Here is a 25,721-nt window from a genome sequence, read left to right as displayed (position 1 = left end):
GCCAAACTGTTCCGTTCGCAAATCAAGAACTGATAACTTTTCAGAAAATGCATCTGCCATGTGTGCATTTCTTTTCTCAGTCTTAGCATTTGGGTGATCTATGTCTTTATCTCGACTACTGGCCACGTTCTATATTCTGTATATTGGTAGCAATCCAAGACTCTGCTCTTTCTGTCCTAACTCTCAGCATTCCCGTTCACCCTTCATCCCTGTGCTGAGGGCCGACATTGGATCTTTGATTTTGAAAGTCTCAACCTTCTTTCAAATCCATCCTTAGCCTTGCCCCTCCTTCTCTCTGTAGTCTCTTCCAGCCCTAAAGCCATCTGAGATATTTACTAATCTATAATTTTTTTAAATTAATTTACATGATGTGGGCGTAGCTGGTTCGGCCAGCATTTCTTTCCCAGTTGCCCTTCAGAAGGTGATGGTGAGTTTCCTTCTTGAACCACTACAGCCTTTGAGGTGTAGGTACACCCACTGTGCTGCTAGGGAGGAAGTTCCAGGATGTAGCTCCAGTGACAGTGAAGGAACGGCGATATATTTCAAAGTCAGGGTGGTGATTGACTTGGAGGGGGACCTCCAGGTAGTGGTGTTCCCAGGTATCTGATGCTCTTGTCCTGCCAAATGGTAGTGGTCGTGGGTTTGGAAGATGTTGTCTTAGGAACCTTGGTAAGTTACTGCAGTGCACCTTCTATATGGTACACACAGCTGCCACTGTTCATCGGTGGTGGAGGGTTTGAATGTTTGTTGGAGGGGGAGCAATCAAGCTGGCCACTTTATCCTGGGTGGTGTCGAGCTTCTTGAGTGTTGTCGGAGCTGCACTCATTCAGGCAATGGAGAGTATTCCTTTACACTCCTGACTTGTGTAGGTGGTGGACAGGCTTTGAGGGGCCAGGAGGTGAGTTACTCGTCAAAGAATTCCTCGCCTTTGACCTGCCCTGGTAGTCATAGTATTAATGTGGATAGTCCATGTGGTGAAATACATGTATACATCAATGTCTAGAGTTATCTATCAATGTATCTCATTATCGGTATGACCTCCAACCGGCAGGTGGCGATCGAGATACACCATGTGACTCGAGCGCTGCTGCAATTGGTAGTAAGTAGTACAAGAGGACAATTGCACTAGAGGTACCTCCAGGAGAATTCACAGAATTCATTAATTTCGTTAGCGTTTGTAGCATAGTTCATTCGTTACCTTTCCACGTGTTCATCTTGTTAATAAAACTACCTTACTAGTTAAAGAACTGGATGTTCTGTGTGTATCTGTACTATGGCCACAACACAGAACATAACAGTCCAGAGAGAAAATGCTGGAAAATCTCAGCAGGTCTGGCAGCATCTGTAGGGAGAGAAAAGAGCTAATGCTTTGACAAAGAGTCATCTGGACTCGAAACATCAGTCTTTTCTCTCCCTACAAATGCTACCAGACCTGCTGAGATTTTCCAGCATTTTCTCTTTGGTTTCAGGTTCCAGCATCCGCAGTAATTTGCTTTTAACATAACGGTCCAGTCCAGTTTCTGATCAATGGTAATCCCCAGGATGTTAAATGTTGGGATTCAGCAATGGTAATGCCATTGAATGTCAAGGGGCAGTGGGTAGATCATCTCTTGCAGGAGATGGTCATTGCCTGGCACTTGGGTAACACGAATGTGACTTGCTACTTGTCAGCTCAAGCCGAGCTATTGTCTTGCTGCATTTGGGCATGGACTGCTTTATTATGTGAGGAGTCATGAATGGTGCTGAACATTGTGCAGTCATCCATAAACATCCCAACTTCTGACTTTATGATGGAAGGGAGGTCATTGACGAAGCAGCTGAAGATGGTTGGGCCTAGGACACTACCCTGAGGAACTCCTGCAGTGATGTCCTGGAGCTGAAATGATTGACCTCCAAGCAACACAACCATCTTCCTTTGTGCCAGGTATGACTCCAGCCAGTGGAGTCTTTCCCCCTGATTTCCATTGATTCCAGTTTAGCTAGGCTCCTAGATGCCATACTTGGTCAAATGTTGCCTTGTTGTCAAGGGTAGCCACTCTCACCTTACCTCTGGCATTCAGCTCTTTTGTCCATGTTTGAAGCAAGGCTGTAATGAGGTCAGGAGCAGAGTGACCCTGGCAGAACCCAAACTGAGCGTCGGTGATCAGGGTATCGCTGAGTTAGTGCCACTTGATAGCACTGTTGATGACTCCTTCCATCACATTGCTAATGATGGAGAGTAGACTGATAGGGCGGCAATTGGCTGGGTTGGATTTGTCCTGTTTCTTGTGTACAGGACACACCTGGGCAATTTTCCACATTGCCGGGCAGATGCCAGTATTGTAGCTGTACTGGAACAGCTTGGCTCGGGGTGCGGCAAGTTATGGAGCACAAGTCTTCAGTACTATTGCCGCTATATTACCAGTGTCCATCGCCTATGCAATATCCAGTGGTGACTACCACATTCACCCCCTGTTAAAAAAGAGTCCAGCGGTGGGTGGTGGAAACTATTTACATACAGGTTGTTAAAACATTTTGAAAGAGTCTACAAATTTAGACGGCCGGGCGCCTTGATCCGCCATTGTGAGCGCCGCAGGTGTGTTGATGCCGGCGTTGGTTCGGTCGTCGGTGACTCCGGGAGCATGTCGACCTCATCTTCATCCACGGGTGGGACCAAGGGGATTGTCCTGGGGTGGGTGTGGTCGTATGGATATGAGCACTGCCATTGGTGTAGAGCACTGGCTTCCCATTGGCTCTGGCTGGTCACGTGCCTCTCATCCGATTGGTTGGGACTCGTCATGTGACTGCTCTCCAATTGGTCGAGAGGCAAGTAGGCCCCGCCTCCGAGGTGGGGTATAAGTACCCAGAGTTCCCGGCGGTTGGCCGTACTCTGTAGTCGACCACCGGGCTAACAACTAGCTGATTAAAGCCACAGTTCAGATCCTAATTGTATCTTGAGTCGAATTGATGGTACATCAATTTAATCAGCTAGTATTTTGGAATGGAGCTACGCATCAAGCCTGACTGCCTCCGCACCAGCCCGCATGCTGCAAATGCGTCTGTGATCTTTAAACACTGGCAGGCGTGTTTTAATAGTTACCTGATGACTGCAGCCGGCAAGCCCACCAAGGAGCAGAAGCTCCACATCCTCCACTCATGCGTGGGCACAGCGATCTACTCTATGATTGAGGACGAAAGCGATTATGATGCGGCCATGGAGATTCTCAAAGGACACTTTCTCCGGCCGGTTAACAAAGTATACGCACGGCACCTCCTGACAACTAGACAACAGTTCCCTGGTGAGTCACTCGACGAGTTTTACCAGGCCCTCGCAGCTCTAGGGAGAACGTGCGCATGTCTCCAAGTTTCAGCGACTGAGCACAGGGAACTTTTAATTAGAGACGCTTACGTTGCTGGCATGCAGAACCCTTCTATCCGACAACGATTGCTGGAGAACAACCTCAGCCTAACTGAGGAACGGACTCTTGCAACCTCCCTGGAGGTTGCTGACCTGAACGCCTGCGCATACGCCCCCGGCCACGCGGCAGCCCCTGGACTTCATGGCACGTGCCACCCCCATCGTCCGCAGACCCCGACTTCCCCCCCAAGCCTGCGCTGCGGGTCGCTCCGACAAACTAGCGGGGCCCAGCTGCTATTTTTGTGATCTCTCCAAGCACCCCCGCCCGCGCTGCCCGGCCCTCTCCGCTCTGTGTAAGAGCTGAGGGAAGAAGAGCCACTACGCGGTGGTCTGCCAGACCAAGTCGGTCGCTGCTGTTCCGCGCAGCGACCGCGGATCCCACCCCGGCCCCCCTAGTGCCCAGCGCCGTGCACCGACCTCTCCAGCCCGCCTCCCGGCCCCCGCAACGCCCCCACGGGCCTCGGGACCCTCGCTCCCGGCTGCCCTGACCAGCCCGCAGATGCCGCTGACACTGCCCCCAGCCACCATGAGGTTCCAACAGGTGCCGCCATCTTGGGCCCCGGACGCCATGTGAGGACCATGGGCGCCACCATCTTGGGGGCCCTGCTCCACATGCGGGTCCTGGGCACCGCCATCTTGGGACCCCGAATCCACGTCCGGGTCCTGGGCGCCGCCATCTTTGGCCAACACGGAAGGCCCTGCCAGCGATTATTCTGCCACCAAGGAGGATCTGGAACTCTCACCACGACTGGCTTCCATCACGCTCGACCAGTCGCGACCACGCACGCTCGCCAAGACTACGACAATGGTCCAGCTCAACGGACACAAAACGAGATGCCTGCTGGACTCCGGGAGCATGGAAAGTTTCGTCCACCCCGACACGGTAAGATGCTGCGCGCTCCCCATCCATCCAGTTAAACATAAAATTGAATTGGCCTCAGGTTCGCACTCCGTCCAAATCACCGGGTGCTGCACAGCGGACCTCACGGTCCAGGGGAGGGTTTTCAAAAACTTCAAACTCCTCATTCTCCCCTGTCTATGCGCTCCGGCACTCTTGGGCCTGGATTTCCAGTGCAACCTGCAGAGCTTGACCTTCCAATTCGGCGGCCCTATTCCCCCCCCTTACTGCCTGCTGCCTCGCGTCCCTCAAAGTGGACCCCCCTTCCTTGTTTGCTAATCTCACCCCAGATTGTAAACCTGTCACCACTCGGAGCAGACGATACAATGCCCAGGACCGGACCTTCATCAGGTCCGAGGTCCAGAGGCTCATTAAGGAAGGTGTTATCGAAGCCAGCAACAGTCCCTGGCCAGCCCCAGTGCTGGTAGTTCGGACTGAGGAGAAAAACCGGATGGTCATTGATTACAGTCAGACCATCAACAGGTTTCCGCAGCTGGATGCGTATCCTCTCCCCCGTATTTCCGACCTGGTTAACAGGATCACGAAATTCAAAGTCTTTTCCATGGTGGACCTAAAGTCCGCCAACCACCAGCTCCCCATCCGCACGAATGACCGCACGTACACCGCGTTTGAGGCAGATGGGCGCCTCTACCACTTCCTCAGGGTTCCATTCAGTGTCACAAATGGAGTCTCGGTCTTCCAACGGGAGATGGACCGAATGGTCGACAAGCACGGTTTACGGGCCACCGTCCCGTATCTCGATAACGTCACCATCTGCTGCCATGACCAGCAGGACCACGACATCAACCTTCAAAAATTCCTCCGAACCGCAAAACTCCTTAATTTAACATACAATAAGGATAAGTGCGTGTTTAGTACCGAACGTCTAGCCATATCTTGGCTATGTAGTGCGTAACGGAGTGATAGGCCCCGATTCCGAACGCATGCGCCCCCTGATGGAACTCCCCCTCCCCAACTCCCTCAAATCCCTCAAACGCTGCCTGGGCTTTTTCTCATGTTATGCCCAGTGGGTCCCCAACTACACCAACAAAGCCCGCCCCCTCATCCAGTCCACCTCCTTTCCCCTGTCGATGGAGGCCCGCCAGGCCTTTAGCCGCATCAAAGCGGATATCGCAAAGGCCACGATGCATGCTATCGATGAGTCCCTCCCATTCCAGGTCGAGAGCGACGCGTCTGACGTAGCTCTGGCGGCCACCCTCAACCAAGCGGGCAGACCCGTGGCCGCCTTTTCACGAACCCTCCACTCTTCCGAAATCCGCCATTCCTCGGTGGAAAAGGAGGCACAGGCCATAGTCGCAGCTGTGCGATATTGGAGGCACTACCTGGCTAGCAGGAGGTTTACCCTCCTCACAGACCAACGGTCAGTAGCTTTCATGTTCGATAATGCACAGAGGGGCAAGATCAAGAACAACAAGATCTTGCGGTGGCGGATCGAGTTGTCCAAGTACAACTACGATATCTTGTATCGTCGTGGGAAGATCAACGAGCCTCCCGATGCCCTATCCCACGGTACCTGCGCCAGCGCGCAGATTGACCGCCTCCGCTCCCTCCACACGGACCTCTGCCATCCAGGGGTCACCCGTTTGTACCATTTTATTAAGACCCGTAACCTGCCCTACTCCGTTGAAGTCAGGACCGTCACCAAGAACTGCCACGTCTGCGCCGAGTGCAAACCGCACTTCTACCGCCCCGAACGAGCGCATCTGATCAAGGCATCCCGCCCCTTTGAACGTCTCAGTATAGACTTCAAGGGTCCCCTCCCCTCCAACAACCGTAACATATTTCTTGAGTGTTATCGACGAGTACTCCCGCTTCCCTTTCGCCATTCCCTGTCCCGACATGACCACAACAACCGTATAAAGGCCCTCTTATCCCTCTTCTCCCTGTTCGGTTACCCCGCGTACATCCACAGCGACCGGGGGTCCTCTTTTTAAGCGACGAACTGCGTCAATTCCTGCTCAGCAGGGGCATAGCCTCTCGCAGGACGACCAGCTATAACTCCCGGGGTAACGGTCAGGTCGAGCGGGAGAATGGCACCATCTGGAAGACCATCCTGCTGGCCCTACGGTCCAGAGATCTCCCTGTTCCCCGTTGGCAAGAGGTCATCCCCGACGTCCTCCATTCAATCCGGTCTCTCCTCTGTACTGCCACTAATCAAACACCTCATGAACGTCTTCTCGTTTTCCCCAGGAAGTCGTCCTCAGGATCTCCTCTTCCGACCTGGCTGGCCACCCCCGGGCCCATCTTGCTCCGGAAGCATGTGCGGGTGCACAAGTCCGACCCGTTGGTTGAGCGAGTCCAGTTACTCCACGCCAACCCACAGCATGCGTACGTGGAGTACCCCGATGGTCGGCAGGATACGGTCTCGCTTTGGGACCTGGCACCCGCCGGCGTGTGGCCTTCTCCCCCGACATCAACACCCCCCCACCAACCCCAATTCCCCCCAGCGCCCCCCACATCCCAGCGCACATGCCCCCTCTTCCCCAATTACAGCGTCTCCACCACCGGCCCGGAGTATGGAGGCACATCTACGACCGACGCTCCCGGAGGCAAGGACGACCATCGGCCCGACGTCACCGGCTCCACTGCGACGGTCCTCCAGAACACCATGGGTACCCGACAGGCTGATCGTGTCCATCTGATGCGGCCATGGGACTTTTTTTGGACATTTTCTGTTATTCTGTTGTTAGTAGTTAATACTAGTAGTATTGTTTTTGTCACGAGCCAGTGGGCAGCCCACCTTTATCGATTTTCACTGCTCATACCACCAGTCCTCGGACCCCCCCTCCCACTTACACCCCCCCGCCTTCTTTCTCCACAAGGGGTAAACGTGGTGGTATGGATATGAGCACTGCCATTGGTGCAGAGCACTGGCTTCCCATTGGCTCTGGCTGGTCATGTGCCTCTCGTCCGATTGGTTGGGACTAGTCATGTGACTGCTCTCCAATTGGTCGAGAGACAAGTAGGCCCAGCCTCCGAGGTGGGGTATAAGTACCCAGAGTTCCCGGCGGTTGGCCTTACTCTGTAGTCGACCACCGGGCTAACAACTAGCTGATTAAAGCCACAGTTCGGATCCTAATTGTGTCTTGAGTCGAATTGATGGTACATCAGTGGGGGTTGTGGTGGGGTGCGCTGGGGGAAGGGAGGGTGGTGCCGGGGCAGAGGGGGGGGTGTGCGGGGACCCAGCTGGTGCCAGGTCCCGGACGGAGACTTTGTCTTGGCGGCCGTTGGGGTACGCTACGTAGGCGTACTGCGGGTTCGTGTGGAGTAGTGTACCCCCTCTACCAACGGGTCCGCCTTGTGTAGCCACACATGCTTACGGAGGAGAACGGGTCCTGGAGCTGCCAGCCATGTCAGCGGAGCGAAACCCCGGAGGTGGACTTCCTAGGGAAGGCAAAGAAACGTTCATGGGGAGTTTCGTTAGTCGCCATACACAGGAGCGACCGAATGGAGTGAAGGGCATCGGGGAGGACCTCCTGTGGGAGGCAGGGAGATTTCTGGACGGTAGGGCCAGCTGGATGGCCTTCCAGACCGTCCCGCTCCACCTGCCCGTTTCCCCTGGGGTTGTAGCTGGTCGTCCTGCTCGAGGCAATGCCCCTGTTGAGCAGGTACTGGCGCAGCTCATCGCTCATAAATGAGGATCCCCGGTCGCTGTGGACGTAGGCGGGGAAACCAAACAGAGCGAAGATGGTGTTGAGGGTTTTGATGATGGTGGCAGACGTCATTTCGCGGAATGGGATGGCAAAGGGGAATCTCGAGTACTCGTCGACCACATTGAGGAAGGACGTGTTGCCGTCGGTGGAGGGGAGGGGCCCTTTGAAGTCCACGCTGAGGTGTTCAAAGGGGCGGGAGGCCTTCACCAGGCGCGCACGGTCTGGCCGGTAGAAGTGCGGTTTACACTCCGTGCAGACCTGGCAGTCTCTGGCGATAGCCCTGACTTCCTCAATGGAGCAGGCCTTTATGAAGTGATAAAAGCGGGAGACCCCTGGGTGACAGAGGTGCAGGGTGCGGAGTCGGTCCACTTGTGCGCTGGCACATGTACCTCGGGGAGCTTACCGGGGAGATACAAAATCTCGTAATTGTAGGTGGAGAGCTCGATCCTGCACCTCAAGATTTTATCATTTTTGACCTTACCCCGCTGTGTGTTGTTAAACATTAAGTCTACCGACCGTTGGTCAGTGAGGAGAGTGATACTCCTGCCGGCCAGGTAATGCCTCCAATGTCGCACAGCTTCTACGATGGCTTTGGCCTCCTTTTCGACAGAGGAGTGCCGAATTTCGGAGGCATGGAGGGTGCGTGAAAAGAGTGCCATGGGCCTGCCTGCCTGGTTGAGGGTGGCGAACAGAGCGACGTCTGATGCATCGCTCTCGACTTTGAATGGTAACGTCTCGTCGACCGCGTGCATCGCGGCTGTGGCGATGTCGGCCATGATACGGTTGAAGGCCTGGTGAGCCTCGGCCGTCAGTGGGAAAGCGGTGGAGTGAATGAGTGGGCGGCCTTTGTCCACATAGTTAATGACCCACTGGACGTAGTACGAGAAGAACCCCAGGCATCGTTTGAGGGCCTTGGGGCAGTGGGGGAGGAGGAGTTCCATGAGGGGGCGCATGCGATCGGGTTTGGGGCCTAGAACTCCTTCTGGACCACATAGCCGAGGATGGCTAATCGGTCCGTGCTGAACACATACTTCTCCTTGTTGTAGGTGAAGTTAAGGAGTTTGGCGGTGTGGATAAATTTGGAAAGGTTAACGTTGTGGTCCTGCTGGTCGTGGCCGCAGATGGTGACGTTGTCCAGGTACGGGAAAGTGGCCCGCAGTCCGTACCGGTCAACCATTCGGTCCATCTCCCGTTGGAAGATCAAGAACCCGTTAGTGACGCCGAATGGAACCCTAAGGAAATGGTACAGGCGGCAGTCCGCTTCAAATGCGGTGTACTGGCGGTCTGCCTTGTGAATGGGGAGGTGGTGGTAGGCAGATTTCAGGTCTACTGTCCAGAAGACCCGGTACTGTGCAATATGATTGACCATATCAGATATGCGAGGGAGGGGGTACGTGACGAGCTGCGTGTACCGATTGATGGTCTGACTGTAGTCAACGACCATCCTGTTTTTCTCCCCAGTTCTTACCACTACCACTTGGGCTCTCCAGGGGCTGTTGCTGGCCTCGATAATACCTTCCCGTAGCAGCCGCTGGACCTCAGACCCGATGAAGGTCCTGTCCTGGGCACTGTACCGTCTGCTCCTGGTGGCAACAGGTTTGCAATATGGGGTGAGGTTCACAAACAGGGAAGGTGGGTCGACCTTAAGGGTCGTGAGACCGCAGACAGTAAGGGGTGGTAGGGGCCCGCCAAATTTCAATGTTAGGCTCTGGAGGTTGCATTGGAAATCCAGGCCGAGTAGCAAGGCAACGCAGAGGTTGGGGAGGACGTAGAGCCGGAAGCCACTGAACTCTACGCCCTCGATGGTGAGGGTGGCGGTGCAGTACCCCCGGATCGCCACGGAGTGGGATCCGGAGTCCAAGGAGATTCTCTGGTTGGTGGGATGGACCGTGAGGGAACAGCACCTCATCGGGGTGGATGAAGCTCTCAGTGCTCCCGGAGGCAGAAGGCAGGAAACCTTGTGCCTGTCGATCTTTACCGTCATCGACGCGGTCACGAGGTTGTGCGGTCGTGTCTGGTCGATCGTGACGGAGGCCAGGGGTGGCTGGTCGGCGGCAGTTGCAGGCGATGAGCGGCCCAATGAGGTGTCCAACGAGCAGGGATCCTGAGGCGGGGAAAATGGCGGCGCCCACGGGCCGCATGTGTCCTGGGGCAGGCAAGATGGCGGCGCCCACGGGCCGCACGAGGTCTCCGGGGAGGAAGATGGCGGCGCACCTGGGGGGCACCGGGGCAACGGCAGGGACCAAGCGGGCACAGCAGCAAAATGTCCTTTTCAAATGTCAGCTTTGACAAAGAGTCATCGGACTCAAAACGTTAGCTCTTTTCTCTCCCTACAGATGCTGCCAGATTTCTGAGATTTTCCAGCATTTTCCCTTTCGAGCAAAATGTCCTTTCTTACCGCAGTTCTTGCAGAACGCTCTCCGTGCCGGGCAGCGTTGTCGGGGGTGCTTTGACGGTCCGCAGAAGTAGCACTTGGGTCCCCCGGGGTTGTTTGGTTGCCGCGCGGCGCAGGCCTGGGGTTGGCTGGGGGCGGTCACTGACGGGGTGCATGGTAGGGCGTTCACTGGCGAGGTCCACAATGTCCAGGAGGGGTGGGCCGCACGGTCCGGGGCATACGCTTGAATATTGCGTGAGGCGACCGTGAGCAAGAGCGCTAGTTTCTTCGTCGCCACGAGGTCTAGGGTAGCCATTCTCAGAGTCGTTGGCGGATGTAGGCCAACTCTACGCCTGTAACGAACGCGTCTCTAAGTAGCAAGTCCGAATGTTCAGTGGCCGAAACGGCCTGGCAATCGCAGTCTCTCACTAGGAGTTGCAGGGCACACTAGAAATCCTCCACAGACTACCGGGGAGTTGATGCCGTGTGGAGAGGAGGTGCCTGGCGTATATCTTGTTGGTCTGCTGCGTGTAGTTCTCCTTCAGTTGTGCCATGGCCTCAGCATATGTCAGCGCGTCCCGGATGAGGGGGAAGATGTCCGAGCTCAGGCGTGTGTAGAGGATCTGGACCTTCTGTGCCTCTCGGAGCGGTTCAGTTGCAGATCTGATGTATGCCTCGAAGCAAGCTAGCCAATGTGCAAAGGCCGACTTGGCGCTGTCTGCTTCAGGGTGCAGCTGCAGACGATCAGGCTTGATGCGGAGATCCATCGTTTTAAAATCTCTGCGTAATAAATTGATGCACTATCAATTACGAGGAGACGAGAGTAGAGAGTAATTGAGGATTTATTACGCAGAGATATGGAGCCTCCCGCAGCTGCTGCTGAAATGACTGCAGGTCGGAGAGCGCACACATTTATACTCCGCCTACTGGGCGGAGCCAGCAGGCAGGGATCTACCCCAGTACCTGTAGTACAGGGGCCTTACCGTAATACCCTCGTTTGCAGTATATAATACAATAGTGGTGACTACCACAGGGAGGTGGGATTTCCACATTGATTTTCTGCTGTTTCTGCTGCTCTTCCACAGAGGTTACACCAAACAAGTGGAAGAATGCGGAAATCCATTTCTTTTAAGGTTTTGCCACAAAATTGAGAAACTTTGCTTTGGTTGCTTTTACATATATTTAATTTATACTCAATCTTTCAACTACAGTTAGTGAAATATAAAGATTTCAAGCCAAGTGTGTCATTTTGAATAATATACAGAAAATGCTAATTGAAAATTTAAATCAAATTGTTCTGGTACAAACTTCTTTTGCTACATGCAAAAGTGCTGACATATATTTTAAATCACTTCACAACCTAAATCACCCTTTGTTTTGATAGCTTCATCCCATCAAAATCATCATCCATGTGAAGAAATAAATACATCCAAAATCCCATTCAGTTCATTCAAAGGAAAGCACCATTTCTTTATTTTCATTTTAAATTTGATATGTCATAATGTCCAAATTATGTCCTAAAGTAAAATAACTACATAAAATAAAATGAAGCCAATATTATTCTCATGGGGTATGGAAATAGAATGTTTAAATTTTTTTTAAATTATAGTCTGTTGTGGTAATTTTATGGGGTTACATTGTACAGGTTTTCTTCTGTTCTATATAATGAAGGTTCTGAATTATATAGAGGAACAAGAAATTTTGAAAAATGGTATAAGAGTGAGGTTGAAATTTATCCCCAAGTAACCTGAGGTCACCCTTGCCAATCTTCTGGTGCACAGAAGTCAAGAAATAGATGGTGGCCTTCCATAATGGACAATATGTAGTTAACGGAGACTCAAAGTACAAAAGGGCAGATAGTTTGAACCAGGTCAGCACATGTGGTCCTTACACATTTATGCACCAGCTGTTATGATCCCAGTTGTAACTGAACAGGAAGATTCCAGAATGGAACCCAGTAAAAAGACCGTGGGCGGGATTCTCCAACAATGCGGCTATGTCCCCACTCCAGCGTGAAAACGCAGGCGAATCATTCTGGACTTTTCTGAAAAAAGTCCAGAGTGATTCTCCTACCAGAAGGGGGCGAGCAGGGCCTCGGAGTGCTCCTCGCAGCTCCGGCTGCCGGTACGGGGCCCTGCACTTCCAGTCGGGTCTGCGCATGCGCACGGTGGTGGCCTGCGTCAGCCGCCATGCCGAGTTCCCGACGGGTGGGACCAAGGTACACTTGGAGAATCGCCGCAGGGGCATCTGTCAATGGCCCGTACCCGCGCCGCATAGACCGCACGCAGGTGCGCGCGATTCACCGGGGACCGGAGAATCGTGGGAGCAGCGTTGCACCGGATTTCGGTGTCAAGGCTCATTCTCCGCCCCATTGCCTATTGCAATTTCAGCGCAGAGGCTCGGTGAATCCCACCCACGCCCCCACCGAAGAAGCTGTTTTTCCACTAGGTTCTCTATCTCCCTCCTGTATTCTGACTCGTCGTTATTCGAGATCCGGCCCACTATGGTCGTATCGTCAGCAAACTTGTAGATGGAGTTGGAACCAAGTTTTGCCACGCAGTCGTGTGTGTACAGGGAGTAGAGTAGGGAGTTAAGTACGCAGCCTTGCAGGGCCCCGGTATTGAGGACTATTGTGGAGGAGGTGTTGTTGTTCATTCTTACTGATTGTAGTCTGTTGGTCAGAAAATTGAAGATCGAGTTGCAGAGTGGAGAGCCAAGTCCTAGGTTTTGGAGCTTTGATATGAGCTTGGCTGGGATTATGGTGTTGAAGGCGGAGCTGTAGTCAATAAATAGGGTCTGATGTCGGAGTCCTTGTTTTCGAGATGCTCTAGGGATGAGTGTAGGGCCAGGGAACTGGCATCTGATGTAAGATTAACACGGATAACAAAGTACATCATAGCTACAATGGTCTCATTATCACACAAAGTTCCCTTTAAGCACACAAGATGATTGTGACCAAATGCATGCATTCTGCTCTGAACCCAAGTTAATGTCTATGGATTTCTCTTCAGAATCCCCCAGATGATTGTCACGTGATAGTTTCCACACTCCACTCCCAAAACACACTTTAAAATCTTCTCTCACAAGAATGATTTCCTTTCGTGGTTTGCATTCCAAATTACTGTCCAGGTTTTCCAAATGATGCTTTTAAATAAAACATCCATCCACTTTTTAACAGCAAATCTAGTCCAGGGTTCACACAAACTCCTTTAGAATTTCTTGGTTTTGACTGCTGTACAAACTGTTTACATTGTTTTAACTCTCGATTCGCAGACTCTAGTAAAATGGCATTAAATGTTTCATTTACCTCTGAAGTCTGCTGCCCCACTTAATTTTGGTTACTGCTATTGTCTCTTTAACTCAGAATACTTTCCTTGTTCTTCCATGAATTCTTACAATACCTTGGTCTCTGTTCTCTTAACCTCTTGTCTTAAAACATTATTTCTGTCCCAATTGCCTGGTTATCTGAACTGTCACTTGTTCCTTAGGAAGATTGAATCTTCACAACTCCCTTGTGCTGTCCAGCTTCTCCTGGCAGAGTTGAGAGATCTTGGGCGCGATTCTCTGCCCCCCACGCCGGGTGGGAGAACAGCTGGAGGGCCTGCTGACATTTTTCACGCCCTCCCGCTATTCTCCCCCCCCCCACACCCGACCCACGCCACAAATCGCCGATCGCCGTTTTGTACGGCGAGCGCCGATTCTCCGAGGCCTATGGGCTGAGCGGCCGGGAGTTCACGCCCGTTTCACCACGGCAGCAAACACACCTGCTCGCTGCCGTCGTGAAACGGGCGCCAGATGCCCGTTTGGGGCATCTAGAGGCCCGATTGGCACGGGAGCACCACGATTGTGCTCGGGAGGGGACAGGCCCGCGATCGGTGCCCACCGATCGTCGGGCCAGCGTCCAAAACAGACGCACTCTTTCCCCTCCGCCGCCCGGCAAGATCAAGCCGCCACGTCTTGCCGGGCAGCTGAGGAGAAAGACGGCAACTGCGCATGTGCGGGTTGGTGTTGTCCAACCTGCGCATGCGCGACTGACATCATCGGCCGCGTCAGCCGCCGTGATGCTTGACGTGCGGTCTTGACGACTGTCATCAAGGCCGCGCTCATAGCCCCGCCCGGGGGGGGAGAATCGGCCCCGGAAGTGGCCATGAAGGCTGCCGTGGGTCACGGCCTGTCCCACGGCAGCCTTTACGATTCTCCGCATTTGCTCTCAAGTGTCCTGTCTCCAACTGCAAGATGTCCAGCTAAAACTAAAACTTTAAAGCTTTTCAACCTTACAAGGGCCTCCAGTTGCTAAGCAACCACTTCTGCTCCTATTTATTCTTCACACTGTAACTCTCTCTAAGCAAGGAATTGAAACAAACCCCCATACATACACCATTATCCAGCATTAATCTAGCTATAATCTTGACCCTTCCTTGCACAGAAACATTAAATTAAACCCACTTAAAACTATACCCTATTTCTATTGTTTACCAATACAAATATAAATCCCTTAAAGCTATCTTTTTTTTCCCAAAACAGTGCAAAGATAGTAATTTGTTTGCATAGCTTTACAAAAAATTATAATCAGTAAATGTAGAATGCTAAAAAAAAGTTTAGGAAGTAATCAAACCAGTACTTTAACCAAAATGTGAGCTTTATTTCAATGCAAGTCTATGTTTTGGTGAAAGGTTTGGAAGAGAGTGTGCAATGCTACACAGCCACAGAACAATGGGAAATGAAACTCTAGCCTTTCAAAGGACAATAATATCTTAAATACTTACTGCTTGGGAAAAATATTTATTTCTTGATCACATGGCTCTTAACTCCAATCAGAACCTAAGCAGAGATGCTGAAGAGCATTATTTTCAGAGCCATGTGTCCACAAGAACTCTGATTGAGCAGACAGCATCTTGATACAGGGATGTACATTTAAAGAGGATGCACTCAGCTTTGGGAGGGTGTATCTAGCGGTCTGCCTATTCGAGATAGGGATATGTTTGAATGCATCCTACAACATAGCCCTGGGAGAATCTCAGAATCAAGGTGGTAAGTTATATGGTACATAAGTTCAGCATGGTAAGAAAGCAATCCTTGAATCGCCTGAGTTGGACAAAATGGAAAAATAGGAGAAGGAAGATGATCAAGAATCCAATAATGAAGAGGAAAATCAAGCATTAGCAATATTATTAGTTGCTGGAGCTCCATGGGAGCAAACAATAGGCGGTTTTGTTGAGTAATCCCCCCCCATCATGCATCGCAGACCTTCATATAATCCTCATCCGCAAGTCCTTACACCCAGCAGCTGAATGCTCTGAAAGTGTAAACATTCTTGGGTGTTGGACTGCCAGCAGTAGGCATGATGGCACCAACAACAAAGCAATGAAATTGTAACGCAACAAAGTGGTTCATGATGGATCATTTAAGGGTAAGATCTGATGATGTTTGAAACCGTGTTAGTAATTGTTTCCTATTCTGGTGTTCCTACATGGTGCTTCCCCCTGTGCCTATGTCATGGGCAATGGATGCTTGTTGAACCTCTTCGAAGGGCACTTGAGATGACTTGGCGGACAGTCTCAACGAACTCTGACTGTATGAGGTCTAGAAAGTCTGGCCCAAGTTATGAATTTGCACTAACCGCTTTTGAGAGGCTGGAAGGGGAGCAAGCATTTGGTCATCCTGATGAATGGTTTCCATCCACTTATCTGTACATGCTTCCTGCTGTTTGTGCCACGTGTCCTGCAAGAGAACAGAAAGGATGTTAATGTGTTGAAAGGATGTATTTGTCATGGCAAAATAGTGCACTTAAGTTTGGGGCGAGCCTGGGGTAAGGGAGGCCAAAGGTTTCCTTGTAGGGCCTGGAGGATCATTGAAGCTCTTTTGGCTTTCCAAGGAAACAGAAATTAATAAAAGTTGACTGGGCCTCTTCTGATTCTGGCAGTTTTGCCTGGTATGGAAGCCACCACTGCTTCCTTACTTGGGCTTCATATTAAAATGGCAGAGGTGTCCCTTCTAACTTTGTCAGCTGCTAACGTGCACATTTAAAGAGGACTCGCCAGGGTGCTCCTGGCAGTCTGCCAGATCAAAACGACTTAAAATTGAGATGCATGTATCACGTCATAGAGTGAGCATTTTTAAAATAATTGAAAATTGTTTTGTTTGATGTCAGTTATGTAAAACTAGTTTATTGTTTATATGTATGTCAAAAAATACTCTTGTCATGCCAAACAACCTATTCAGTTAATTTGAGTGACAAATCTTCAGAAAAAGTTGCATATAAAATATTTACTGACGACAAAATTTAATTTTTTTCACAGTTGCTAAATCCAAATTTTATTCATGAAGGTAAGTTCCTTCATTACAACTTCAGTGCTGAACTTTAAACACTATTAAAATTCAGATTAACTGTAGACTATTTATATATTGTACATGGTTTGCATCATAGATTTTATTTTTACTAATACCAATATTTCCTTTTGCAATAGTGTCGCCTGAATTTCTCATCCCCTTGTCCGATTTGACATGTTCTATTGGTGAAACAGTCATATTGCGATGTAAAGTATGTGGGCGACCCAAACCTGCTGTTAGCTGGAAAGGACCAGATCAAAATGTTCTTGTCACCGACACTCGCTACACTCTATCGTTCAGGTAACCTGATCAGCTAGATCGCCACAAAATCTAGTGCAACTTCAGAAGTGGAAACATTTTTCAGTGCTTAAAATGAATGTGTGTCGACAAAAGAGGTTTCAGTCTTTTCTCATTTGTCAAAGCTTCAGAAAAACATCCATAGCAAGTAAGACTGATTTAATTCCTGCTGTCCTGCTTCTAGCTATTCCTGCCATGTGATCTGTAGTCATTGTACGTCACGCTAGTCTGCTTTGCATCACTCTCACTCATCAACTGTCGCTCGTCTGTAACTCCCATTTGACACCCACCATTTAACTATTTCTAAGCCGACTCCTCTTTCCGTTGTCCTCCGCGTTGGTCTCTGGAAGAGGTGTCCATAGATTTGCAGCTCTGATCAAAAAGCTGAAACGCAGACATTTTCTTTTCTGGATGTCACTTTTAGAGTTCTTTTTGTTCTTGTCATTTCAAACTCCTCTTCATTTGTCTTGTGGTCTGCACATGGAATTTTGAGCTTTTCTTTTGCATTTCATTTCAAAGGCTTCTATTTTCTTCTACAAATCTTCATTTGTCATTAAAGGCTTCATCTGAGATTATAGAGAAAAACAGGCTTCAACCAAGCTCCAAATTGCACAAATGCTCTTTCCATTAGAGAACATGGAGGATGGCAGTGACTCTTAGGGCATCAACAAATATGGAGTGTGCTATCCTTCCCCTCTAATATCTGCAGAAATGCCAGAAAGCAGACCCAGGCTGCCCATGCAATAGCAGTAATATCAGAGCCTGCAGCAAATCTACCCTTTGCTACCCTTTGCTCTTGTGGGAGCCATCTCAATCCTTGCACACTGATGTGCAATAATGCCAACCATCAACTTTTTACACTGAAATCAACTTTTCGACCAATGCACCAGCTTTTTAGCATTTTGCAAAACAAAAGTCTTGATGACCAAATGGGTAACTTCTGCTCCCATGACTTTGGTCTAATTGCAGGCATTGGAGGTTGAAAGTGTAAATCAACCAGGTAGAGAGGAATGGCACCTGTCAGAAGTTCACATGTTGAATGGCAAGAGAATCAGACAATCTCTAGTCCCATTGTCTTTTTTAGAAAATATTTTATTGAGGCATTTATAATTTTAACATTTTAACATTCTAAACAACAGAGCGGTCCAACACACGCAAAAGCCCCACAATAACATACCCAACCTCCTCCGCCCTAACTCCTAGCTACCCTTATATTAGATTCCCTGCCCTTATTCTTCACTTCCATTCCACCCCCCCCCCCCCCCACCCCACTGACGGTTAATTTTCCTTGAAGAAGTCGATGAACAGCTGCCAGCTCTGTGAAAACCCCATGTAATGAACCCCTTAACGAACTTAATCTTCTCTAGCCTCAGAAACCCTGCCGTGTCACTGACCCACACCCCTGACTTTGGAGGCTCAGAGTCCCTCCAGTCCAGCAAAATCCGTCTCCAGGCCAACAGGGAGGCAAAGGCCAAAACGATGGCCTCTCTCACCTCCTGGGCTCCTGGATCTTCCGACACTCCAAATATTGCCACCTCTGGACACATAGTCAACCTTCCTCCCAGGACCTCTGACATGACTTCTGAGAATCCCTGCCAAAATCCCCTCAGCTTCGGACAAGCCCAAAACATATGTACATGATTCACCGGGCTTCCCCCGCACAGCCACATCTGTCCTCCACCCCCTCAAAAAAACCTACTCATCCAGCCACAGTCATATGAGCCCTGTGGACCACCTTGAACTGGATCAGGCTAAGCCTGGCGCACAACGAGGATGCATTGACTCTTGAGGCCTTCTGCCATAGCCTGACTTCCAATTCCTCTCCCAACTCTTACTCCCACTTCCTCTTCACCTCCCCAATTGGGACCCCTTCCCACTCCATCAGTTCCTTGTATATTTCCGAGACCCTCCCCTCCCTAACCCCTGTTTTAGACATCACCTTATCCTGTAGACCCATTAGAAGGCGAATGAAGCTTGGAACTTGCCTGGGGACAAAGTCCCATACCTACAGCTACCGGAATCCGTTCCCACCCGGTAACTCAAACTCCTCCTCTAGCTCCTCCGGGCTCAGGAAACCCTCCTCAATGAAGAGATCCCCAAATCTCTCAGTCCCTGCTCGCAGCCACTTCCTGAAGCCCCCATCCAGCCTCCCCCGGAGCAAACCGGTGGTTTTCACAAATCGGTGACCCCACCGATGCCCCCTCAAGTCTTATGTGCTGCCTCCATTGCCCCCACACTCTCAGGGCTGCCACTACCACTGGGCTTGCGGAGTAACGAGCTGTCGAGAATGGCAGAGGTGCTGTTAACCGAGCCTTCAGACTCGTGCCCTTGCAAGATGCCGCCTCCACTCACTCCCATACAAACCCCTCCCCCAACTACCCATTTCCTAACCATCAAAATATTGGTCGCCCAGTAATAAGTAATAGTTAGTAAAGTTCAGAAGGGCCAAGTCCCGCTCACCAAACCCCCCCTCAAGAATAACCTTTTTCACCCTCATATAAAACCCGAGATCGCTGTGTTCACCTTACTAAAAAATGCCTTGGGGATGAAGATTGGAAGACACTGAAACAAAAACCGCAATCTTGGGAGGACTGTCATCTTCACTGTCTGTACCCTCCCCGCCAATGACAGCGGGAGCACGTCCCACCTACGGAAGACCCCTTTCATTTGCTCAATCACCCTGCCCAAATTAATTTATGAAGCTGACCTCAGTCCCTTTCCACCTGAATCCCCAGATTCCTAAAACTCCTTCCGCCTTTGAACGGCATCTCCCTCAGTCTCCTCTCCTGCCCCCTTGCCTGCATCACAAAAACCTCACTCTTGCCCATATTCAGTTTGTAACCTGAGAGCTGGCCAAATTCCTCCAGTATCCTCATAATTCCTGCGATACCCCCAACAGGTCTGTTATATAAAGGAGTAAATCATCCGCATAGAGCGAGACCCTGTGCTCCACCACCCCCCCCCCCCCCCCCTCACTATCCCCCGCCAAATGTTCAATGCCCTCAGTGCCATTGCCAAAGGCTCTATGGCCAGGGCAAACAGTAGTGGGGAGAGTGGGCACCCCTGCCTTGTCCCCCTGCACAGACTAAAATACTCTGACCGGGCCCGGTTGATCCTTACATTCGCCACCGGTGCCTGATGTAGCAACCGGACCCAATCCACAAGTCCCTGCCCAAACCCAAACTTTCCCAGGACATCCCACAGGTACTTCCACTCCACCCGATTAAAGGCCTTTTCTGCATCCATGGGCACCACCACCTCGACCTCGCACTCCTCCGCAGGCATCGTTATTACATTTAGGAGCCGCCTAATGTTGGATGTCAGGTGTCGTCCTTTCACAAATTCCGTCTGGTCCTCCCCTATTCCCCTGGAACACAATCCTCTAATCCTCTATGCACGTGGCCAAGATCTTTGCCAGCAATTCTGGTCCCACTGTTAATCACACATTTAATTGAGCCAAATTAAAATGAAAATGAACTGCTAATTTTCAGAATCTGTTCATCTGTTCATTTCATTCCGTCCCAAAATAAGTTATATCTAATTCCATAAGCTGCTAAAATGTAGTTTCCAAAAACTTCAGTTCCTTCAAATTAACTTTCTGGGTTATGTGTGCTTCTTGTTTTATATGAAGAATTCAACAAAATTGATGCAGCAGCTTTTTTAAAGCCTGATTATGAACACATCATTCGGCTTAATATGTGGAATTGTCAAGGTTTGGGAATAAGAGAGAATAATGATTATTCTTTAATGAATTAAAAGCAAAATTATACTGAGAATCACCTGAGAATTATAGGAGGCTCCAACATGTCATTAAGTGCTACACAGGGAGGGACATGTTGCCATGAAAAAGATGTTCAGTTCCATTGGCTTTAAAATTTGCCTTCAGAATTTCTCAATCACTTTTCTATGAATTGTGCTTTTGTATACTACAATAACAACTTGGATTTCTCGAATGTTTTCAATGTAATACAGTGTCCTAAGTTGCTTGACGGGGGCATTATTAAAACAAAATATAACACCAAACCATACAGGAAATATTAGGGCAGGCGAAGAAAAGCTCAGTCAAAGATGGGAGTTTAAAGAGTGAATTAAAGGAGGAACGAGAGGTTTAGGGTAGAAATTTCAGAGTTTAGGATCTTGGCAGCCACCAGTGGTGGAGCAATTAAGACCAGGAGGCCAGAATTAGAGGGGTGGGGCAAAAGAGGTATCTGAAAACCAGGAAGAGAATTTTAAAATCAATGTATTATTTATCCATGAGCAGTGCAGTGTGGGTAAGCCAAATCTGTATCATACACCAATCTCAACCTAACTCTGAGACTTAACGTGTCACAGGACTTTATTCAGAGCTGGTACAATCGTCCCAATTAAGTCCAGGAAGCCTCGATATAGGGTAAGGTTAAATTATCTGTTTAGTAGTCATTGTCGCCACTCTGAAAGTAACAAGTAGCTTAAAGCTATCTTATGGTGTCCAGAGGCTGCATCAATATCCTGGACCTGGACAATTAGCTGGGAGTCCCACTTGTCAAGCCATACCACCTGTGATAGTATTACACAGGTCATTGTGGGCTCGTCCAAAGTTTCATCACCTGGATTACAGAACGTATCTCGTACTTGCACATCATATCAATGATGTGGAATTGTAAATCTTTTAAAGTCAATGCCTCGGACATCTTGGTCCTCAAGCTCCTCATCCACTGACCCCCGTAATCTTTAATATGTTGAGGAGCAGGGATAGTGCGGACGCAAAGAAGTTAGGTCTGATTTTAACACCAGGCTAGTTTTCTATGGATAAGGAATGTGAGTAAACACTGTTTCAGAAATTGGATTCCAAGTATTTTAACTCCAGGATTCAAACAATCAGCTATTTTACCAGCTGTTCTGGTGAAGAGGTCGGTGGGAAGTGGTGGTAAACCACACTGTCTAGAGGCTGCCTACTGACATTGGGTAAGGGGCTGGATTGGATGTCAGGATATTGAGAGAGGATGTCCTTGGCACCTTCTCATGAGAACAATCAAAACTCCCAATCAGGTGGCTCCCTGAAAGTCCATAAGGTTAGGTGGGGTTATTGGGTTATGGAGATAGGATGGGGGCGTGAGCCTAGGTAAGGTGCTCTTTCAGAGGTCTGTGTAGACTTGATGGGGAGAATGGCCTCCTTCTGTACTGTAGTGATTCTATGAATAGTACAGATTGATAATGTTCAATTTGCCGTCCTGTGATTTTGTTAAATCATCTGAAGGTCCACAAAATAAACAAAACTTTACCTTTCTGGAAAATGTAACTGTTTATTGATTTCTTCCAAGAACTGAATTAAGTTGGGTTGAATCATAATAGGATAATTGTACAAGATGTAGGGACAAAATGGGTGATCTGAATGGCTACATTTGTTTGAATTGAAAGACCTCTGTGGTTATGAGATTCACCAAATATGGATCTACTTAACAGTATTTATTAAATTGCTTGTGAAAATTTGTCAGCTTTCCAGTAACTAAAAGAACATGTTGTTGATTTCATTTTATAGTGACTCTGGAGAGGTTATGCTTAAAATTTGTAATATCATGCCTCAAGACAGTGGAATATACAGCTGTCTGGCAGTGAATGAAATAGGATCAACATCATCTTCAGCTACAATCAAAGTTCAGGGTAACTCCATTTTTCAAATCATTTTCTGTATCTAACTTCTTGACAAACATTTTCTCCTTCAAATCGCTCCCCATTTTTGAACCTCCTGTTTGGAATAGTAATGAAGTAGAATTGCTCTGGTATTTGGCTGGTTGGCAGTTTAATGACTATTTTACACAGTAAAAAATATTGGCAGCTCAGATCCAATTTGCATTTGGGAATAGTCACTGGAGAGTGAGGCTGGATTGGATTGAGCTTTAAATCTGTGATTACAAAGAGGTAAGGCAAACTCTACATTAATAAATGAGCCAGTTGCTTATGTTTGCAGTACACTTGTAATTTACCAGCCAGGATTTAGTTACTCTGATGAACAAACCAGTAAAGGGAATGTTTCCATTACCATGCTGTGTACTCTACCAGAGGCGTTAATCTCATTTCTATTGAAACTGAGTTGGAAAAAAAACAGAATCACTTAAACCTTCTGGAAAAGGAACCCCCCTTTTAATGTTTCTACCATTCCAATATAATAACGCACTTGCTTGAATGCATTTTCCCCACTGGTACAAAAGTAAAACATTATAGATGCTGGAAATCTGAACTAAGAACAAAATGTGCTGGGAAACTCAGCAGATCAGGCAGCATCCATGGAGAGAAACAGAGTTAAAGGGCGGAGGGGGGGTGGATTTTCCAGCCCTTTCCATCGGCGTGATCTTCTGGTCCTGCCCAAAAGGCTTTTGACTTCCACAAGGCCAGATGATCCCGCCGGCAGCCAATGGCAAGTTGTCTCTACCGCCGGAAGACCCGCCGCGGGGGGTGGGTGGAGTGGAATCCCAGCCGTTGTTTCGATTTTGAACAGCTGCTGCCTGATTTACGGAGTTTTCCCCACATTTTCTGTGCATCTTTCCCAATTCTGTTTTCAAATGACCACCAAGCGTTCGCATGAGTCTCATTGTGAGCAGGATGACAGCTAAAAGGTATTACTTTAATAATGCTTCACCAAAACGTAATATGGGATTATAATTCCTTTCCATTAATAGGGCAGCAGGATTTTCACTCCAAGCTACAATGGAAGGCAGGAAAATTGTTAATAATGCAGTCAAGTAAATGCTGGCAATGATATTTTTATAGCCGCAATAAATATTCTAGGTTTAGCACTTGGGTGTAATGCGAAGAGGAAAATGGGTTATCTCAATCTCCTGTGTTGCAGTGTTGCTCGTTCTGGTGAGTGTGCTTTACACTCAATTGGCTGTGTATTATTCCTTAGCTCTAGTCGCCAGGTATCCTTATGATACCGCCACGAGGTTCAAGTTCAAGTTCAGATCAATGACTCAATACACCAGTTAGTAAGGTTCAATCAAACACATTTATTATTACACAGTAAATCGATACTCATGCAACTAATACTAACGGACTAAACTATTCCTATCACTATAAGCCAATACTTATCTTCGATAAGGGAACACACTGTATCAGGGAACAATGGCCTCTTGTTCTGTCCTGAGACTATAAACTTCCCAGTTGGTACGGGCTAAGGGGTCAGGAGTGTCTATTCTCGTAGCGAGCGTTGGTTGACACTTATTTGTCGGTGTAACTGCTAGCCAGGCCTCTCCTTCTCACGTTCAAGTTCTTAGAGAGCTGCTGCAAAGGTGTTCTGCTGGGAGGGCCGGCTAAGAGAGAGAGCTGGACTTGGGATCTGTCCTTTATAGGTCACAGGGGCTTCGCGCCCATCTGGGCGGACCCTATACCTGCTTGCAATCGATTGGACCTCATACCAATCAATTGGTTTGAATTCCCCAATACTGGGGCTGTTTCCCGATCGCTGGGCGGTTCTTGGGGCTGTTTGTAACTTATTGTCCGGGACTCCTGCTGGCGCCTAAGAGTCCAGCTTGACCTTTGTTATTCGCGATTGTGTCCATTGTGCCCGGGAATCGCTCAATTAGTATGCAAACTTGTTAGTTTCAGTGCTGTCTGGTTTCTCTGCAGACAGAATACACAGAGAGATTCTGCAGCCTGCTTGTCTTCCTGACATTGTCCAATTTTCCCTGCATGCATTTCAATTCTCCATTTTATGTCGGGCAGTGGCCAACTTCGGTGGCTACAGCAGCAAGACACCTCAAACAGCAATTCACTAAACTATTTGAAATTCTTGATTCCATCACCCTTGCCTCAAATACTGAAACTAATTTCTGTTCTCGCAAATCACTTTTAGTTGTGACTTATTGGCCTGTATCTGCCCTGTTAACTTTCTCCCCTCTCTCAGGTGTACCAGCAGCCCCAGGCCGGCCGATTGCCCAGGAGAGAAGCAATAGCTCTGTTATCCTGAGATGGTTACCTCCAGCAAGTACAGGAAATTGCACCATTTCCAGTTACACTGTCGAATACAGAGAAGAAGGTAATCCATGACACAATGCATTTTATCCAGAATATTGTATGTCAATAGCATTTTATAAAGAAAATGTTTACATAGAATGTTTGAATAATGTTCTGTCTCCCATTCTTCCCATTTACTCCTGCAAAGAGTGAAGAAGTATCTTTCCTGTTCATCTCAGTTTATTTATGGTCCGCCGCATTTAAAGTAATTTCAAAAGCACGTTCACGGAAAATAAAAGGAAAAAACGTGGGCCTGAATTGTAGGGCCCCCCCACCCCCAGATGTGTTTTGAAGTGCGGTGGGGATATGAAATTGCATGGACAGGATTCTCTCCAGGAACCGCCCATGTCGAGCCAGATGTGATTTTACGATGGGACGGACAGGGCCTCAGACAGGAAATGGGCCCATGCCTCTATTGAGGCCAAGCTGAAGTAGTCATTTAAGAGCCTTTTCCCACCCAGCCTCCATGTTTAGGTTGGCGGGTGCCAAGGAGAAAAAAAATGAATATTTTTAATCCCCAATCTCAGGTGGGAAGGTGGGGGAGAGGCACCTACATCAGAAGCCCCCTTCTAGACTTCTGGTGGTGACCATGAAGTGAATGGTCATGCATAAGGTGGCACCTGCCTGGGGATTTGGTTTATGACCCTTTTTTCCCGTTTAATGAGTGCAGGTAAAAAAGAGATATAGATGAAGAGTTTGGAATCTTCCTCCGGTGTGAGATGTCTGCAGACTACCATACAAGGAGTGTGTCGAACAAGGGCC

General features: G+C 49.0%; 1 protein-coding gene across 7 annotated transcripts in view; it reads left to right on the top strand.

The window, feature by feature from the left end:
- Window positions 1-25,721, top strand: part of kalrna (kalirin RhoGEF kinase a) — a 1,222,490-nt gene that overhangs the window by 1,164,416 nt on the left and 32,353 nt on the right. For 6 of the 7 annotated variants that reach the window (XM_038789521.1, XM_038789520.1, XM_038789517.1 and 3 more), the window contains 4 exons: window positions 16,643-16,670; window positions 16,811-16,973; window positions 22,489-22,610; window positions 24,850-24,981. In XM_038789521.1, the coding sequence (XP_038645449.1) occupies window positions 16,643-16,670; window positions 16,811-16,973; window positions 22,489-22,610; window positions 24,850-24,981 (445 nt within the window). Of the gene's footprint in view, window positions 1-16,642; window positions 16,671-16,810; window positions 16,974-22,488; window positions 22,611-24,849; window positions 24,982-25,721 lie in introns of those variants that run through there. The other variant, XM_038789522.1, reaches the window with a different exon arrangement.

Source organism: Scyliorhinus canicula, chromosome 2 (genome assembly GCF_902713615.1).
Source record: "Scyliorhinus canicula chromosome 2, sScyCan1.1, whole genome shotgun sequence".
In the NCBI taxonomy this organism is placed as follows: domain Eukaryota; kingdom Metazoa; phylum Chordata; class Chondrichthyes; order Carcharhiniformes; family Scyliorhinidae; genus Scyliorhinus; species Scyliorhinus canicula.
Note: the sequence above shows the minus strand (reverse complement) of the source record. Positions and strands in the feature narration are given on the sequence as shown.